This window comes from Phocoena phocoena, chromosome 15 (assembly GCF_963924675.1).
Source record: "Phocoena phocoena chromosome 15, mPhoPho1.1, whole genome shotgun sequence".
NCBI lineage: Eukaryota > Metazoa > Chordata > Mammalia > Artiodactyla > Phocoenidae > Phocoena > Phocoena phocoena.
In genome coordinates, this window is record NC_089233.1 from 10,197,141 (window position 1) to 10,216,411 (window position 19,271).

Here is a 19,271-nt window from a genome sequence, read left to right on the forward strand (position 1 = left end):
GCAAAAATAAAATAGTACAAAGAAGATCCATCTACCCTTTACTCAGATAACATGATGTTAACAATTTACCCTGTTGGTAATCTTTGTCTCTCCCTCCCCCCACCCCCAATCTATATAGAGAGATAGATGTATATACATACACTTCTTTTTCCTGAAGCATTTGAGGGAAAGGTACATACATTATGGACCTTTATCTCTGAATACTTCTGTGACTATTTCCTTAGAATAGGGATATTCTCTTATACGATCACAGTATAAACTCACAGAATTTAACATGTGAGACAATTTTATTTATTCTACCGTTCGTATTCCAACTTTGTCAGTTGCCCAAATGTTCATTATAGCCTTTCCCTTTTAGTAGGGGATCCGGTTTGGGGGGTCAAGTCTTGTTTTTAGCTGTCACATCTCCTTTAATCTGGAATGGTTCCATAGTCTGTCTTTGTTTTTTATGGCATTCCATTTCTGAAGATTTGAGCCCCCTCCTTCCCCCCCTTCCCCTCCCCACTAGAATGTTCCTCATTTTGAGTTTGTCTGACGTTTCCTCATGGTTAAGACTCAGGTCTTGCATTCTCAGCCAGAACACTGCCTAGATGACGGTGTGTCCTTCTCAGCATATCACATACACAGGCAGCTGGAATTGGGGGCTGGCAGGATTTTGAGTTGACAGGTCTCATCCTGCTGTGAAAAAATAAACCACCTCGGGGCCAATATACAGAGGCCATCTTTGGTTCATTTCTAGAAAAACACGTGACTTCAACGTTGCATCATCAAACTGGTCAGCCTGTGTAACACACAGTCACAAATGTGACAAAGATCAAATTACTTACATATAAAAGCAAGTCACGCACCCATGTTGAATCTCATTACATGACTTTACCAAACAGAAGTTGAGGTAAGTAATTTAAAAAAACAAAAACAAATTGCCTCGTGTTAGGTTCAAGCCTAAGCAAGATCAAGATTACATTCTTTTCCTCCTCTTCCATTCCAAAAAGTAAAAAAAAAAAAACAACAAAACAAAACCCCAGAACTAAATATCACACACAGTAAATTCAGTGTAGATTAACTTAAAATACTGACACGCTCTGGAAAGTGGGCATGGAGGAACAGACCTTTGAAATACTTCAAATGAGGAATTTTTTGAAGGACCTAATTTGGAGCACAAATTTCATCATCAAATTTGGGTTAGAGATATGGATTCAGAGCCATTCCATAAAGAAAAAAGGCAAAATTACAAATAAGTGAATGGCAATGAAATTCTGACACCTGCTACAACATGGAAGAAACTTGAAGACATTACACCTAGTGAAATAATCCAGTCACAAAAGGATAAATACTGTCTGATTCCAGTTATATGAGGCACCAAGAATAGGCAAATTCATAGAGACAGAAAGTAGAATGGGGGTTGCCAGGGGCTGAGAGGAAGGGAATGGGGAGTTATTGCTTAGTGGGGACAGTTTCTGTCTGTGATGATGAAAAAGTTCTGGAGATGGATGGTGGTAATGGTCACACAACACTGGGAATGTACTTAATGTCACTGACCTGTGCATTTAAAAATGGTTAAAATTGCAAATTTTATGTTACGTATATTCTACCACAATAATGATTTTTTTTTTTCTTTTGGCTGCACTGTATGGATTGCGGGATCTTCATTCCCTGACCAGGGATCGAACGCGGGGCCTCGCCAGTGAGACCACCGAGTCCCAACCACTGGACCGCCAGGGAATTTCCACAATAATAATTTTTGAAAAAGGAAATGAGTGCTAAGATGACCAGTATCAACTTACCAAGAGGACAAGGGCTCTCAGGTAAATTTATTCACAGTTATAGCAAAAATATGCCTGGTCTAGAGTTTTGACAACAAAAATCCTATGTACTGAATGGGTATCAAATGTGTTCAAAATGATCTGATAATCAGTGCTTTCAAGTCAAGTCAAAATTAATCACAAATTTTATTTTATACAGATTACACAGGTTAATCTTACATTGAATTTGCTTTCTAAAAACTGAGATATAGGGGCTTCCCTGGTGGCGCAGTGGTTGAGAGTCCGCCTGCCGATGCAGGGGACACGGGTTCGTGCCCCGGTCTGGGAAGATCCCACATGCCGCGGAGCGGCTGGGCCCGTGAGCCATGGCCGCTGAGCCTCCGCGTCCGGAGCCTGTCCTCCGCAACGGGAGAGGCCACAACAGTGAGAGGCCCGCGTAACGCATAAAAAAAAAAAAAAAAACTGAGATATAGGGCTTCCCTGGTGGCGCAGTGGTTGAGAGTCCGCCTGCCAATGCAGGGGACGCGGGTTCGTGCCCCGGTCCGGGAATATCCCACATGCCGCGGAGCGGCTGGGCCCGTGAGCCATGGCCGCTGGGCCTGCGCGTCCGGAGCCTGTGCTCCGCGGCGGGAGAGGCCACAGCATTGAGAGGCCCGCGTAACGCAAAAAAAAAAAAAAAACTGAGATATAATTCACATACCATAAAATTCATCCTTTTAAAGTGTACAGTTCAGTGGTTTTCCATATATTCACAAGGTAGTACAACCATCATCACTATTTCTAGAACATTTTCATCACCCCCAAAAGAATCCCTGTGCCCACTGGGGGTCACCCCTCACTCCCTGCTCTCTTCAGACTCTGTAACCACTAATGGACTTTCTGTCTCTATGGATTTGCCTGTTCTGGACATTTCATATAAATGGAATCATACAATATGTACCTTTTTGTGTCTGGCTGAATAATATTCCGTTGTATGGATAGACCACATTTTGTTTCTCCATTCATCAGCTTATGGATACTTGGGTTGTGTCCACCTTTTGGCTATTAAGAATAATGTATAAGTTTTTGTGTGGACATATATTTTCTCTTGGGAAAATGTAGAATTGGATATGTATCTAAGAGTGGAACCGCTGGATCATATGCTCCTCATTTAGCATTTTGAGGAACTGCCAAACTATTCTGAAAAGGAGCGGTACCATTTTACATCCCCAGCAGCAATGTACGAGGATTCTAATTTCTCCGCATCTTCACCAACACTTGCTACTGTCTGCCTTTTTTTAAAAAAATATTTATTTATTTATTTATTTTTGGCTGTGTTGGGTCTTTGTTGCTGCGCGTGGACTTGCTCTAGTTGTGGTGAGTGGGGGGCTACTCTTTGTTGTGGTCCGCGGGCCTCTCATTGTGGTGGCTGATCTTGTTGCAGAGCATAGGCTCTAGGTGCATGGGCTTCAGTAGTTGTGGCACGCAGGCTCAGTAGTTGTGGCTTGTGAGCTCTAGAGCGCAGGCTCAGTAGTTGTGGAGCACGGGCTTAGTTGCTCTGCGGCATGTGGGATCTCCCCGGGCCAGGGATCGAACCCGTGTTGCCTGCATTGGCAGGTGTATTCTTAACCACTGTGCCACCAGGGAAGTTCCCTGTCTGCCTTTTAAACGAACATCATCCTAGTGGGTATGAAGCGGTATTTTGTGATTTGGGTTTGCATTTCTCTAGTGATTAATCTAGCATCTTTCCATATGCACATTGGCCATTTGTATATATTCTTTGGAGAAATGCCTATTCAAATCACCCATTTTTATTTTTTTTATTTTTATTTTTTTTTTGCGGTATGCGGGCCTCTCACTGTTGTGGCCTCTCCCGTTGCGGAGCACAGGCTCCGGACGCGCAGGCTCAGCGGTCATGGCTCACGGGCCCAGCTGCTCCGCGGCATGTGGGATCTTCCCGGACCAGGGCACGAACCCGTGTCCCCTGCGTCGGCAGGCGGACTCTCAACCACTAAAGCCCCATCTTTTTTTATATTGTGTGAGGTAGAGGTCCAAATTGATCTTTTTGCAGGTGGATATCCAGTTGTTCCAGTACCATTTTTTGAAAAGACTATTCTTGGGCACCCTTGTTGAAAATCAACTGACTACAAAAATATTGGTTTATTTCTGTACTCTCCATTCTATTCCATTGATTCATATGTCTATCCTCACGCCAGTACCACGGAATACTGATAATGAGAGCTTTGTAGTAGGTTTTGAAATCAGGAAGTACACATCTTCCAACTTCGTTCTTTTTCCGACAGCTTTGTAGTAGGTTTTTTTTTTTTTTTTTTTTTTTTTGCGGTACACGGGCCTCTCGCTGCTGTGGCCTCTCCCGTTGCGGAGCACAGGCTCCAGACGCACAGGCTCAGCGGCTATGGCCCACGGGCCCAGCTGCTCCGCGGCACGTGGGATGTGGGATCTTCCCGGACCGGGGCACGAACCCGCGTCCCCTGCATCAGCAGGCGGACTCTCAACTACTGCGCCACCAGGGAAGCCCTGTAGTAGGTTTTGAAATCAGGAAGTACACATCTTCCAACTTCGTTCTTTTTCAAGATTGTTTTGGCTCTTCAGGGTCCCCTGCATTTCCATATATATCATAGGAAAGTTTTCCAATCCATGAACACAGGATGTCTTTACATTTATTTAGTTCCTTAATTTCTTTCAACACTGTTTTGTAGTTTTTTGTTTTTGTTTGTTTTATAAAATAGTGCAGCCACTTAAAAAAATATATTTATTTATTTATTTGGCTGCGCTGGGTCTTCGTTGCGGCATGCGGGATCTTTAGTTGTGGCATGCGAACTCTTAGTTGCAGCATGTGGGATCTAGTTCCCTGACCAGGGATCGAACCTGGGCCCCCTGGATTGGGAGCATGGAGTCTTAGCCACTGGACCACCAGGGAAGTCCCTGTTGTGTAGTTTTCAGTGTCCAAGTCTTACACTTCTTTGGTTAAATTTATTCCTAAGTATTGCATTTGTTTTGATGCTGTGGTAAATGGAATTTTTTTAAATTTCAGTTTTTGATTGCTAACATATGGATACACTATTGATTTTTGTATATTGACCTTGTATCCTGCAACCTTGCTAAACTTATTTATTAGCTCTAATTTGTGTGTGTATTCCTTGGGATTTTCTATATACAAGATCATGTCATCTGCAAACAGAAATAGTTTTACATCTTCCTTTCCAATCTGGATGCCTTTTTTATCTTACCTAATTGCCCTGCCTAGGACCTCCAGTACAATGTTGAAAAGAAGTGGCAAGTGTCTCGTTCCTGGTCTTAGGGGGAAAGCCTTCCGTCTTATTAAGTATGACATGAGCTATGTAGGTTTTCTGTAGATGCTCTTAATTACATTGAGAAAGTTCCCTTGGATTCCTAATTTGAGTGTTTTTTTTTAATCACGAAAGGGTATTAGATTTTGTCAAATGCCTTCTTCCTACATCTATGGGCATAATCATGTGGGTCTTGTCCTTTATTCATGATGCTGTTATTCTACTGATAGATTTTCATATGTTGAACTAATCTTTCCTTCCTAGGATCAATCCCACTTGATCATTATTGTATGGTCAGGCCATTCAAGATGGCTGCTCTTCTGTTCTCTGTACATGCCCAGCTCGACAAGTCCCTGCTTCACTCACATGACTACCCAGTCCTCCTAATTATAGGGCTTAGTTAGTAACTGGTACATGCCTGCCCCCTGCCCGAGCGCCGTGTTCCTGGTAACTGATGACCCAACCTGATGTTGATTCCCTCTATAAATGGTAGCCTCCTTCTCCTCCAAGCAGTGAAGGTTGCGGTTACGTGCTGCCTGCTGTTTGCCGCACGGTGGGGTGTTGCTCCAGGACTTTGCTTCAGATGTGTAAGATCCCCCTGTCCAATAAGCCACTGATGTCTCCGTCGCTGGGCTTTCTTTGGTCTCGAGGCTGGGCAACTACAAGGCTTGCAGGCCTGTGGGGTGCAGTCCAACTGTCATGATGTGTAATCCTTTTTATATGTTCCTGGATTCATTTGCTAGCATTTTATTGAAAAAGTTTGTACGTCTATGAATAAGCGATATTTTTCTGTATTTTTCTTGTGTTGTTTTTGTCTGGTTTTGGTATCAGGATGATACTGGCCTAACAGAATGAGTTTAGAAGTGTTCCCTCCTCTATCTTTTGTAAGAGTTTGTGAGGGACTTTATTATTTGTTATTTTTTTAATTTATTTATTTTATTTTTGGCTGCGTTGGGTCTTCATTGCTGCGTGTGGGCTTTCTCTAGTTGCGGTGAGCAGGGTCTACTCTTCGTTGCGGTGCCCGGGCTTCTCATTGGGGTGGCTTCTCTTGTTGCAGAGCACGGGCTCTAGGCATGCAGGTTTCAGTAGTTGTGGTGCACAGGCTTATTTACTCCGCGGTGTGTGGGATTTTCCCAGACCAGGGATCGAACCCATGTCCCCTGCCTTGGCAGGCAGAATCTTAACCACTGTGCCACCAGGGAAGTCCCGTGAAGGACTTTAAACACTTGGTAGAATTCACCAGTGAAGGCACCTGGTCCTGTGCTTTTGTTTGTAGGAAGTTTTTGAATTACTAATTCAAATTCTTGTTATATGACTATTCAAATTTTGTGTTTTATCCTTAGTCAGTTTCAGTAGTTTGTCCATTTCATCTAGGTTACTCGATTTGTTTGCGATAGGCTGATTGCTCCCCACAAAGATTTCCAAAAACCTGTGAACAGATTATGTTACATGGCAAGGGGCAATTAGGTTGCAGATGGGATTAAGTGTGCTCATTGCTAACCTTCAGAAAAGATTATCTCGCATTATCCAGCTGGGCTCCATGTAATCGATTTAAATGTGAAAAAGGGAAGCAGAAGAGTCAGTGTCGGAGTGGTGTGATTCGAGAAAGACTGTTAATTCCTTGATCTTGGGCTTTTGTATCCATGTTCCCTTGGGCCTGGAAGGCTTCTCTCCCATATCATGCAGTGTCAGCCAGGAAGAAAACAGAATGGTACTGATGCTCTGACATCCATCAGCATCAAGGAAGCCTGGGTGCACTCTGTCTCAGCACAGCTTGTACTGTGCATTCTTCATTTCTGGGGACCCTGGAGATGGGGTCCCTGCACATGTAGAAGACCTATGGGACTTCCGTGGGCCAAGATGTTATGTGTGCACGTGTAAATGTGTGTCGGAGGTCTTCCGAGAGATCTGTGCTGCAGATGGATCGTGAGGTCCTGGTGGGGGTAGCTTCCGAGCACTGGTGGGGCCATGTTCACTGGGGCTCCCCGAGGGCCAATCGCCGTTCTGAGCAAGTCACACTGATCGTCTTTTTGGATTTAAAAATATCTCCCTTACTTAAAGGATATAGACATCAATACTTCAGCATGTGAGTATTTAACCTAAATGGTTACAAAAACATTCAGTGCTATGGAATAGAGTCCCTGATGTTAGGCAATTTGGAACTTTTTGGCATCAAGAAGGAAGCTGTTCTACAAAGATCTCTTGAAGAGTTCTGTCATTTCCAAGCCAAGCAGGAGAAAGATTATAAATTCACACATTTAATGTAAATGTTTTTCTTCAAATAATGTACTTCTTTCTGAAAAATTAAAATAGATCAATTGCAGGTACCTCTAACTTGTTCATTCCACTGATGCCTCTTGGAGCAGAATCTGTAAGTATCCTATCCCTGACTGTACACGATTTGATCAACACCAAGGTCATTTAAGTTCAAAAATATATTCTTGGGAGCCAAAACGTAATTTAATTAAAAGTAGTTTGTTCAAAACAACAGTAATTTAGAAACAAATGTTACACTGATTCTTCATGAGGGTCACATTCAACTCAGCAAGCACATTCGAGTGCTCAGTATGTAGAAAGCCCAGGCTTGGGGCTCCAGGGCAGGAGTAAGATGCTGTGTTTCCTGCCACTAGCTGAGGGAGTCCTGGCAAAAGCATAGAGAGAACACAGCAGGTCACACTAAACGCTGGAAGCTCCCTGCAGGAGTTGAGATTCTGACTGTGCCCAGAAAGAAGCAGGGGAACTCCTCAGCGGTCTGCAGGGTAGGAAGGGAGTCACAGGGAGGGATCAGCTTATATAAAAGCCCCGTGGAAGGCGGATTCAGGGCACGTTCAAGGAATCACAGACCGAGCTGTGTGTCTGAAGAGCCCAGGGAGGGTGATGGAGGCAGATGAAATAGGAGGGGAGACCAGAAAGAGCAGTAGGAACGTGGAAGGAAACTGGGACTTTACGGGTGGTAAGGAGTCACAGACAGTGTGAGTGGGGGAGAGAGGTGGACAGATTGAAAGAGATTGAAAAGAGATCCTCTGCCCAGAGGGAAGGAGACTGGTCACAAGGGACAGGCCAGGCGGGGGCGCATGAGGGTGGGGTGGGGTTGGCCCAGGACAGAGCAATTACCACAGAACTTCCACTGGTCTCTGCCTTTAGATGTTTTGAAACAATATTTTTAGCGGAAGTTTCAGAGCTACGTAACGCTGCAGAAAATTTTTCAAAGTTAAGATTTTGTAGGAAACATTTCCGATCCGATAATGTTTGAGGATGTGACTGCAAATCGTCCTGCACTCTGTCTCCATTCCCAGTGGAGCTGGAAGATGGAGAAAGAATCTGAACACCGTACGGCAGTCACAGCGACATGATGGTACCATATCGTCAAACTGACATCACGCTGGGGTCCAGCAGGATTTTGGTCTTTGGGTAGAGAACCAAGCCACCTAACTGCACACAGCACCCACCTGTGCCATGTTTGGAAAGTTTGTGTATTTGGTAACAATTGTCTTCTCCCTGTTGAACTTGTATGCTGTCAATGAAACAACTATTAAGAAAAGGCACTTGATGGACTTCCCTGGTGGCTCAGTGGTTATGAATCCGCCTCCAATGCAGGGAACACGGGTTTGAGCCCTGGTCCGGGAAGATCCCACATGCCGCGGAGCAACTAAGCCCGTGTGCCACAACTACTGAGCCTGCGCTCTAGAGCCCGTGAGCCACAACTACTGAGCCTGCGTGCTACCACTACTGAAGTGTGTGTGTGCCTAGAGCTCGTGCTTCACAACAAGAGAAGCCACTGAAATGAGAAGCCCACGCACGGCAATGAAGAGTAGCCCCCGCTCACCGCAACTAGAGAAAGCCCGCGCACAGCAACAAAGACCCAACGCAGCCAAAAATAAATTATTAATAAAAAAAAAAAAAAAAGAAAAGGCACTTGAATTTTTTAGCTCATCTCCATCTCTTTTAACACTTACTATTTTCTCAGCAACCTAGGGGACAGACTGGACAGAAGAGAATTAAGGCGGGAATATTTTAGAACACACAAAATAATATTTAACAGACAAACTCTAGTAAAATGCAGCCTGAAATGTCTTTACATTCACGGATGCCTAGAATCATGTGGATTCAGGCTAAGTATCAATACCATCTATTTTATGACTGTAAAATTGTTTACCCTGATGGCAGTGTGTTAGATCCTGGGTAAATGTACGTGGATCTTTACAACTCTTTTCCTGTTTTTCAGATGGGTGCTAATTAAAATTTTCCATCACAGATAACTTCTAAAGAAGAAAATTATTATAAAATGATATTACCTTGCATACTATATTCATAGTAATTAGGGTCTTCTGATTCTTTCTTGACTGACATAACTGTTGCTTTCGGTGAAATGCCTTTGAATGCAATGGAAATTATAAAATTATGTGTTAGGCTAGACTTACGAACAGAGATATGACTGGTTAGTATATCTTCCAGGTTCTGTTTGGATTAACACAGCAACACGGCCATCAGCAAAAGAACTTGTAGCTCATGCAGTAGGAACAAATGGTTTATCCATATAAAAATATAAATATAAAATAATAATAAAACAACATAAAGCAAAGAAGGAAGGGAGGAGAGATGGATGGAAGGAAGGAGGAAAAGAAGGGAAGGAGAAAGAGGTCTAATTCCCAGTTTGGGGAAAGTTTCCCTTTCAAGATGGATGAATATGTACATGCATTTATATGCAATATAAGTATTGCAAATATTCTGCTGTAATGGGGCCCAAATTGGCACAGATAATCTTAATTTACTTACTACAACAAAATGAATTTCAAAACCTGGGGAAACTACATTGGTAAAACCAAAAGGCTTTATCAGGGAAAGGTGTAGTAGATGGCAAAAATTAGCCACAAATGTCTTCCATCCCAGTATATACACCTGTTTGCAATGTAACTTTCCCACTCCTATTTTCTAGAAGTGGAAAACTACTCCACCTTTCGAATCTGGGCCTGGCCATGTGACTTGCTTTGGCCAGTGGGATGCAGGGAGAGGCTTGAAAGGTGCTTGTGCATCAGTGTCTGCTGTTTTTGGAACAGAGCTGCCATGTGAATGAGCCTGGAGGATGTGAGACCAAGAGGAGAGGTAGGCCCAACTCTGGCAGCCGAGGCCTCGGCCCCAGGAGTGAGGCCAGCCCAGACCAGAAGGACGGCCTGGCCAACACACAGAATTGTAAGAAAGATTAAATTATTGTTTGAAGCCACTAAGTTCTGGGGTGCTCTTTTATACTGCAATAGATAACTGATACTGAAGTATACATATAATTTAACTGTGAAAGTTAACAGAAGCAAAAACAGAAATTGTGACTAGCTCGGCATTTCAGCGTTAATTTACAAGTTGGAGGGGAGGTCTTCTGAAAACCTTTAACAGCTCTGTTGGCATAGGGATAGTGAGATTGGGTATTAACAAATGTGACTGTCAGAAAGAAAAATTTGTAAAACTGAGGAACAGAATGGACACGGCCGATGGCCATATCAGTGAAATGGATACTGCACTTGAGCAAGTTGAGGAAGTTGCTCAGAAGTGGGACAGAAAGGTAGTCTGGTGGAAAGATTAAAGGAGAGCTCACAAATGGAGGTCTACTTGTGCATAAAAAAGCAAAAAGCTTTTTACATGTCTGTAAGTGATCTGAAAGGATTTCCACAAATTGGTTAAGAGCTGTTGCCCTTAAAATGGGGATGGAATTGGAGGTGCAGGGAGATTTGAGAGAGATTGGAGTTTTGAGAGGGGAGGAGTGAAGAGGAATTTTACTTATTACACTACTTATTACCACTTCCTACACTGAATTTTTATTTAAAATATGTATGACTTTTGTAATTTATAGTAAAACTTTAAAGTACAAACATTTGATAAATATATGACAGTTGGGCTGTCAAAGAAAAATTTCTTTTCAATGCAGGCAACTGAAAGCAGATTTGCCGGTGCAGAATGCAGGACTGCTTCAGCCTTCCCTCAAAATATGAGGGAGGAGGGGGAAATTCAGAAGTTAAAACCATTTAACCGTTCTGTGCCGCAAGGGCTACACAAACATCACAGGAAATAAGGCCAATGGATGGTCACAGAAGCCTGCAGGCACCTGGAAGCAATTCGTATCATGAAATCCATGGTAGAAAGTCACATTAGGGATTGTTTACAGGGAATCACATCTCCAAAGAGAGGCCTCAACAAAAGAGGCCTATTTTAAGGCTGGCGGGAAACGCTCAACCACCCAATAGCTGGTGAGGAGGGAAGGGAAGGCGGTAGGGCCACGGATCCTTGAAAGGGCCCCCCGGGGAGAGCCGACAACCCCTCACTCCCACCCCATTTGTTTTCCCGGTTTCTGAGAGGAGACTGTGGCTTGGGGGTTTTAAATTCTCTGTTACCAACAGAGATGCAGGCAGATTGTATCTGAGCTTGGAAACGCATCCAAGGCTAAGATTAAAGGGGCAAGCGTGTAAGGCCCGTCATGTGTAAGTGGGATGAAGACGCCACAGCTGAATTCTGTTGGCTGAAATATCTGGCTCCTTTTTGTTGACTTGTGTTGGTTTGACCTAGAATAACTACAATGGACAGGCGCTCTTTTCAGGCTGACGTTGAAGGTGGAGCTTCTACCAAGCACGTGTTTATCTGTGGATAGGAGTGACCCTGGGGTATGACAAGGGTGGATTCAAGCTACTCCTGCCCCAAGGGACTGGGGAGTCAGCGAAGCATAAACCACATCTGACACCTTCAGCAAAGCTCTGACCTCCATTTCACTGGAGGTAACATCTCTCTTCGCCTTCTCTCTCCATCTTTTCTTAATATTGAATATTTTTCTTTTACATTATCTCAGATTTAACTTTAACTTTACATTTGGAACTGTTTCTTATTTCTATGTTGCTTTTCTAAACATTATTAACTTCTCGTTTTACCCCGTACAGTCAGCTTGTGTTCATCTTTATCTTTTTGAGGTTTGAGTTTCAGTTTTATGTACTTATTTTAGGTTTTCTAACATTTCTACTTCTAATGCTTTCAATATTTTTCCATCCCTTGATTAAACATTTGAGTTAAAAATTTTTTTTTCTATTTTTAACCTTTAACATTTTTCCTTCTAATGCCTTTTTTTTTTTTTTGAGGCGTGGAAGAGCAGGGATGGGGGTTAACTACTCTCACCATCAAAGAGGGATTTTTTTTCCTAATATACATTGTCATAGTAATGTACGTCTATTGTAGAACATTTAGAAATGACAGAGTGTAAGAAAGCAATAAAATAAGCTATGTCCAAAAATAAAAACACTGCTTTATTCATAAATCAAATTCATATTCCAAATGTGTATTCAAGACTTTTTACTCATTTAGCAGTCAAGTTCTAATTTCCATATAATTAAAATAATAACTTTGTCTACAAATATATCTACTTAATAACATCTTAGTACCTAATATTTATTGAATTAGAAGGCTTTTTTTTTCTAGATATTTGAGTAAAATATGATTATTCTGCAAATAAGGTCCCCGTTGAGGTTCATTAGTGACCTATCTCCATTATCTTGTTGATTCTTTGGGATTCTCTACCCAAATATGGACCAATATATCATCTGCAAATTAAAGACAGTTTGTCATTCCCAATCCATATACCTTATATTTCCTTTTCTTGACTTATTGCATTAGCTAGGACTTTCGGTATGATGTTGAAAGGGAGTGATGAGAGGGGACATCCTTGCTTTGCTCCTGATCTTAGTGGGAAAGATTCTAGTTTCTCAGCAGGAAATATGATGTCAGCTGTGGGTTTTTTGTAAATTTTTTTTTATCAAGTTGAGGAAATTCCCCTCTATTCCTGGTTTACTGAAAGTCCCATTTTTAAGTAAAACAAAAGAAAGGAGTCAAATAATGACCTGCTGAACACCTGATTCTACAAGCATCAGTGTACATACCAGAATCTTCCATGGGTTCAGTCTTCACATTGATGGGGGCACAGCTAAAAGGAGAAGGGAATGCTGGTCAAGATGGGCAGGGTGAGAACTGCCCAAAGGCATCTGGACACACTGAATCTAATTCCCAGATCTCCATACCATCATAGGTTCCCCTCCCTCCATCAAACTGAATGCAAAGCTACAACTTTAATGTTGTAACAAATTATTAAGAAAGTTAAAGGTGTCAATGAATATATTCTCATAATCCCAAGCATCCTTTTGAATAAAGAATATGTAACAAAATAAGACATTCCATAGCCTAAAAACTAATACATTTGGGTTAGATGTGGACTTAATTTTTTATTTATCCCTTACCTTTCACTTGGTGATGTCACTGATCTCTCAGCATCTGTTACCAACCCAGGTTCACCTGTGCATGAGTAAGAAGACACATGCTAGCCTCTGTCTGCACCTTGAAATATGACAACATTCAAAGGCATATAAAGGGAAAGCGAATACAAAGAGAACAGAATTCCTGGCTCTAGGTCAGCATGGAATAGCAGCGGAGGAGAGACCAACTCAAAGCAGCCCCCAGGGCCTGGGCCATCTGTGTGGGCACAATGGGGGCCAAGGAGCAGACCTGTGCCGGAGCGACCTCTGGCAGGTTACTAAGCCTCCTCGTGCCTCAGTTTCCTCGTCTCAAAATGGTGGTTGGGTGAGGATTAATTAATACATGCAAAGTGCTTAGAACAGTGCCTCTCACAAAATAAGTGTCAGCAGCAGCTATTACCGTTATTTCTATAATGACAATACAAGCCACCTGGGACAACAGTTACCTGGTCACCTGCCACCCCTCACCCTCCAGTCCCTCCTTTAATGTGAGCTGGGGGACCCCAGGAACTCACAACTGCTCCAGAAATACCTGCTCTGTGAGTAGCCCATGCACAGGCGTGTCTCATTGCCCTCTGTACCCCAAGGTAGTCCATGTGGACAGACCCTCCACCCACCCCTGCCACCTGGCTTCTGTACCTATATAGGCTCAGCATAACACCCTCTTTAGACCTGGTCTTTCATGAACAGCTATGGCCCAATGTTTCCAACTATGATCCAGAATAATAATCTGAGAAAATAAGGAAGTGGGCATAGATGGATCTCTAAATGTTCCTGGTAAACTTACTATTTTCTTTTTTGGTCCCTTCATCAGTTAAGGAGCTAATGAGGGGTCCTGGTTTCCCAAACATGGTCTCAGACACCCTGCACATAACTTTCTGCCTGACCACGTGGAATGGGCTTCCTGGGGGAACCAAGCTATTGAGATCCTGCTTATCTTGGGGGCCAGCTCCTCCAGGAAGCTCTTCTGACCATACAATTCTAACCCCTTCTGGGGGCTCTCAGGGATTTCCTCCACGGGTCACCCCTGGTTCTCTGAACAGTCTCTTTCCTCCTCACAGATCATGTATCTCAGAAGCACGGGAACGGTCACACAGCCCAGACCACTCCTGAATCCCACAACGCCTGGCCTGTGGTTGGTGCTCAGAGACCAGGAAGTCACTCCAGCAGCCTCACAGTCCTGTGCACATGGACAAGGTAGATCTCCTGCCCGCCGAGGGCTGGACGCAGGCGCTCGCCGGCATGCGAGCTGACGGGAGGGTGGCGTCCCGGCTCTCAGGCTGGGTATGTGTGTTTCCCTGAGCTGTAGTCCCTGCGAACATCCCCACCACCCCTGGCCCCGGGATCAGAGGTGGCCTCCTCAAGGCAGGAAAGACAAAGCATAAACAAGCTTTAGAATGTGCCAAACTTGCATTTTAATTAAGAAGCAGAACTGGTTTAGCAGTCAAGGGCAGTCACCAAGTATGAGAAGCTGTCACTTACCAAGCTGACTCACGGGACCCAGGAAGGGTCTGCAAGAAAACCAATACTGTTACCTGACATGAACACACAAGACGGACAGATTAAACATCTGAATAACCAACGTCTAAACATAACGGGACAGAATTAACTAACTGAAATTAAGTCAGTGTATCAGCTGTTAGGAGCGGGTAGAGCCTATCACCTGTTGATAAGGAATGAAATCCCTGCTTTGTTCTCCAAAATCCACTTCAGGGTTGCAAGGTCATAGTTCTCAGGATGTTGAAAGGGGACCCCTTCTGGGAGCCCCTGCACCACTACGGCTGCCTGGTCCCTCAGCATCTTCTCGTAAGGAACAGGCACCATCGCTGTCGTCCCCAAGGCTTTGCCTAGAAGAAGCAGCAGGATGTCTTTAAATAATATGAGCATAAATCCCTGATAGTCAATTTCACTTAGTGTCAAAAACACAGGTGGTGATATTTGGTTCTGAAATTTATTAAAAGCTTAAAGTGTCCTATGCCTCTATATCTCAAGTTAATAAAATTTCCGACCAAAAGGCCAAAAGAAAAAGTATAAAATGTTTTCCTTTAAATCTTCACATAAGAGAATATAATAGGTTGCATAATCTATAAAAATATTGAATCACAGGGGCTTCCCTGGTGGCGCAGTGGTTAAGAATCCGCCTGCCAATGCAGGGACATAGGTTTGAGCCCTGGTCCGGGAAGATCCCACATGCCGCGGAGCAACTAAGCCCGCGCACCACAACTACTGAAGCCCGCGTGCCTAGAGCCCGTGCTCCGCAACAAGAGAAGCCACCGCAATAAGAAGCCCGTGCACCGCAACGAAGAGTAGCCCCCGCTTGCCGTAACTCGAGAAAGCCAGCACGCAGCAACGAAGACCCAACACAGCCAAAAATAAATAAATAAAATTAATTTATTTAAAAAAATATTGAATTACTATGTTGTACACCTGAAACTAATATAATATTGTAAGTCAACTGTATTTCAATAAGTAAATTAATTAACTAAAAATAATCTATTTCCAAAAGAAAGAAAATAATAGGTCTTTTTCTCCATTCTCTTGGAGGTTGCACAATTCAGGGTGCTCACCCTGGTGCACCCAGGGCTGCAGGGAACAGCCTGAGGTTACTCAGGCTGCAGCCAAAGAGGATGAGAGCCCTGCCCAAAGCTTAGCTGTTCCTGTGTCACACTGTACAGATTGGGCCAACTTGCCTGTAGAAAGCTGAGTCCACCTGGGGATACGTCGGTGTCTCTGCACTGGCTGACCAGCCCCGAGGTGCTGGAGCTCCATTTCTCATATGGAAGTGTAGCCTGAGACCCTAAGATCCCCTATGCTGTAGGAGTCCCACAAATCCAAATGCTCACAGGGACCTGCAGGTCACACAGATGTTTGCAGCTGTCTAGGAATGATGATCCAGGCCCTAAGATGCTTCTATCACAAGTACAACACCTGCAGACTTCCTTGTTATCTAGCTTTTTTAAGCACTGTGTAGGTATTAAAAAAAAAAAATCCCTGTCTCCATGCCTGTGGGAAGATGTGGGTAGGTGGGGAGACCAACGAGGATGAGGCTGGTGTGTGAACCAACCATGAACATCTAATAACTGCATGGCCATGGGGAGGGGGCTCTGCAAAGACTGCAGGCTGATGAATTCAGAGGTTCCAATGGACCAGAAGAGACCAAGTGGTCTTCCGGAAGAAGACTTGATCTGGTACTTTACTGGCTCTTCCCTTGATGTGAATGTGGATTCTTCCAATGTTAGAGACGGTCTAAATAGTCACGCTGATAAAATGATTTCTAATACCATCTTCTGTAGTGAACTATTCAGAGAATTAATGCTTAAAGTGAGCTTTACCGTAACAAAAGCAGAAATAGTCCTCGACAGCTTTTCTGAGTATTTCCGTTTCTCCCGAATCAATCTGCATCCCGTTGGCAGGGCCTGGGGGTTTCACCTCCTGCAGCCCTTCGGCAATGCCTGTAAACGAGTGATCAGTACAAAGTCAGTATCCAAGTATCTGTACTGTGCGTTTCCTTAACGTCCATGCTTCTGGTACTGAAAGGAAAAAGGAATAGACATAAAACAAGATCTTTTTTAAAATAAATTTATTTATTTATTTTTGGCTGCGTTGGGTCTTTGTTGCTGCGCGCGGGCTTTCTCTAGTTGCAGCGAGCAGGGGCTACTGTTCGTTGCAGTGCGCGGGCTTCTCACTGTGGTGGCTTCTCTAGGCGCGTGGGCTCAGTAGTTGTGGCGTGCAGACTCAGTAGTTGTGGCTCACGGGCTCCAGAGCGCAGGCTCAGCAGCTGTGGCACACAGGCCCAGCTGCTCTGGGACATGTGGGATCTTCCCGGACCAGGGCTTGAACCCGTGTCCCCTGCATTGGCAGGCGGATTCTTAACCACTGCGCTACCAGGGAAGTCTAAAACAAGACCTTTTAATTTAAAAAAAAAAAAAAAACACAACAAAGAACAGGGTATTTCTGATGAACAGGATAAAATAACATAGTGATCACCTCTGAAATGAATCTACTGATAAACAATAAATAATTCAACATATAAGGAAATATTAGTAGTTCAAAGGAAATGGTAACAGAAAATTGTTTGCTGGGAATTCCCTGCCGGTCCAGTGGTTAGGACTCTGCGCTTCCACTGCAGAGGACTCGGGTTCCATCCCCGGTTGGGGAACTAAGATCCTGCAGGCCAAGTAGGGAAGCCAAAAAAAAAAAAGAAAAGAAAATTATTTGCTATCCAGTCTGCAAGTGACAGTCACTGTGTAGGAAGACCCTCAGCACTGGGCAGGCTTGGGACCAGCCCCCCAGTCAGCTGCTACCGCAAAAGTTTTGAAACCGTTTGTTTTCATCAGGGTTAGTCAGGACACAGAAACCACACATTAATTTGAACAGGGAGAGTTTAATAAAAGAATCAATAGTGGGACTTCTCTGGTGGTCCCGAGGTTAAGACTCTGTGCTCCCAATGCGAGGGGTCGGGTCTGATCCCTGGTGAGGGACCTAGATCCCTCGAGCCATAACTAAGAGCCTGTATGCTACAACTAAGACTTGGTGCAGCCAAAACAAAAACCAAAACAGAATCGTAGTAACAAGGATGAACTGCTAAGGGGTAATGAGAACTCTGAACAACACACAAGTAACAGGCAGCAGGAGAATCGACCACCACAAGGGCTGAGGGAGAAACTAATCCTGGAAGAGAGTCCCCCCGAGGCTGAGATCCAGGCCTCTCTGGGGAGGAGGCAGAGTCTGCAGGGGTGCCATAAACTGGGGCTGGCAAGCACGGACCCGTCCTCTAGAGGTGCTAGTGGAAACCACTGGCAAGTGGCCCCTGGGGTGCCGCCAGATTCGCTGTTGCAGGGAAGCTGTTCCCTGGGGCGGTGGCAGAACTCTGGAAACCACCCATGGGGTGATGCCAGCAGAACTTTCTAGGAGGCCCCTCTCTCAGGCACTGGTGGAACTAACTCCCTGGGAAACTGCCGGTGGGTGTGGTGCCCCTAAGACTTCTCTGGGAAGCTTCCTTCTGGAACTTTCTGGGACTTCTGTGTGAGTTGCTGGGCAGCTGGCCGGGATGCAGGGGAGCCAACTGGATGCTGTGTGCGGCAGGGGTGCCCCTGGGAATCCCAAGTGCAATTGGTCACCGTGTGCTACAGGTACAAGCAGGTGTGAGCCCACTGGAAACGGGAAGAGAAGTGTCTTCCTCCTCCAGGGACCTCCTGAAAAAGCCTCCAAGGTAGGTCCTACCTAGGCCAGCTGCCAAGGGAGAAATGTTTACAGGGTCCAGTTCCAGTATCACAAGGCAGGACAAAGAAGGGTGGACTTGGAGTAGAGAGGCAGTAACTTGAAAACCGTCAAAGTGATTTCTTGGGCCAGAGAGGCTTGTACAATGGAGTTACGTTCTAGGGTCAAATGTAAGGCAAAAATCATGCACAGACAGAATTATTCTTGAAAACCCTCAGACATCCAGGAAGTACAGGATGTATATAGCTCTGTGTAAACAATTCTGCAAAGCAATTCCTAGGCATGTTCACCTATCAGGACCAATTAGGCTAAAAGAAGGAAGCAGGTGAAAACCTATGTGTGCTTGGTCATTCAAACAATTTTGGCCCACAGGTAAAATAAGAGGTAAACAGAATAACTGACAGTACTGCCTGCAGGTTTAGTCCAGGGGTCAGTGAACTACAGCCTGGGGCCACATCCTGCCCGCGGCCTGTGTTTTGTATGAGCTGTGAGCTAAGAACGGTTTTTCATATTTTGAAATGGTTAAATAAGTTCAAAAGGACTTACTTCATGACCTGAGAAAATAACATGAAATTCACATTTCAGTGCTGTAAATAAAGTTTTATTGACCAGGTGCATTCATCGCCATATCACCTGCTTCTACTTTCGTGCTACAAAAGCAAGGTGAGCGGCTGCAACAGAGGCTGTAATGACCGAGAGACTAAAACATTTACTATCACTCC

The 19,271-nt window shown here is 44.2% G+C and overlaps 1 protein-coding gene across 1 annotated transcript in view; it reads right to left on the bottom strand.

The window, feature by feature from the left end:
• Window positions 1-19,271, bottom strand: part of LOC136134535 (general transcription factor II-I repeat domain-containing protein 2) — a 54,678-nt gene that overhangs the window by 12,149 nt on the left and 23,258 nt on the right. The window contains exons 4-9 of the mRNA XM_065892182.1: window positions 16,662-16,781; window positions 14,993-15,176; window positions 14,812-14,840; window positions 13,315-13,369; window positions 12,961-13,004; window positions 9,349-9,426 (exon numbers count right to left, since the gene is read on the bottom strand). Coding sequence (XP_065748254.1) covers window positions 9,349-9,426; window positions 12,961-13,004; window positions 13,315-13,369; window positions 14,812-14,840; window positions 14,993-15,176; window positions 16,662-16,781 — 510 coding nt within the window. The remainder of the gene's footprint in view (window positions 1-9,348; window positions 9,427-12,960; window positions 13,005-13,314; window positions 13,370-14,811; window positions 14,841-14,992; window positions 15,177-16,661; window positions 16,782-19,271) is intronic.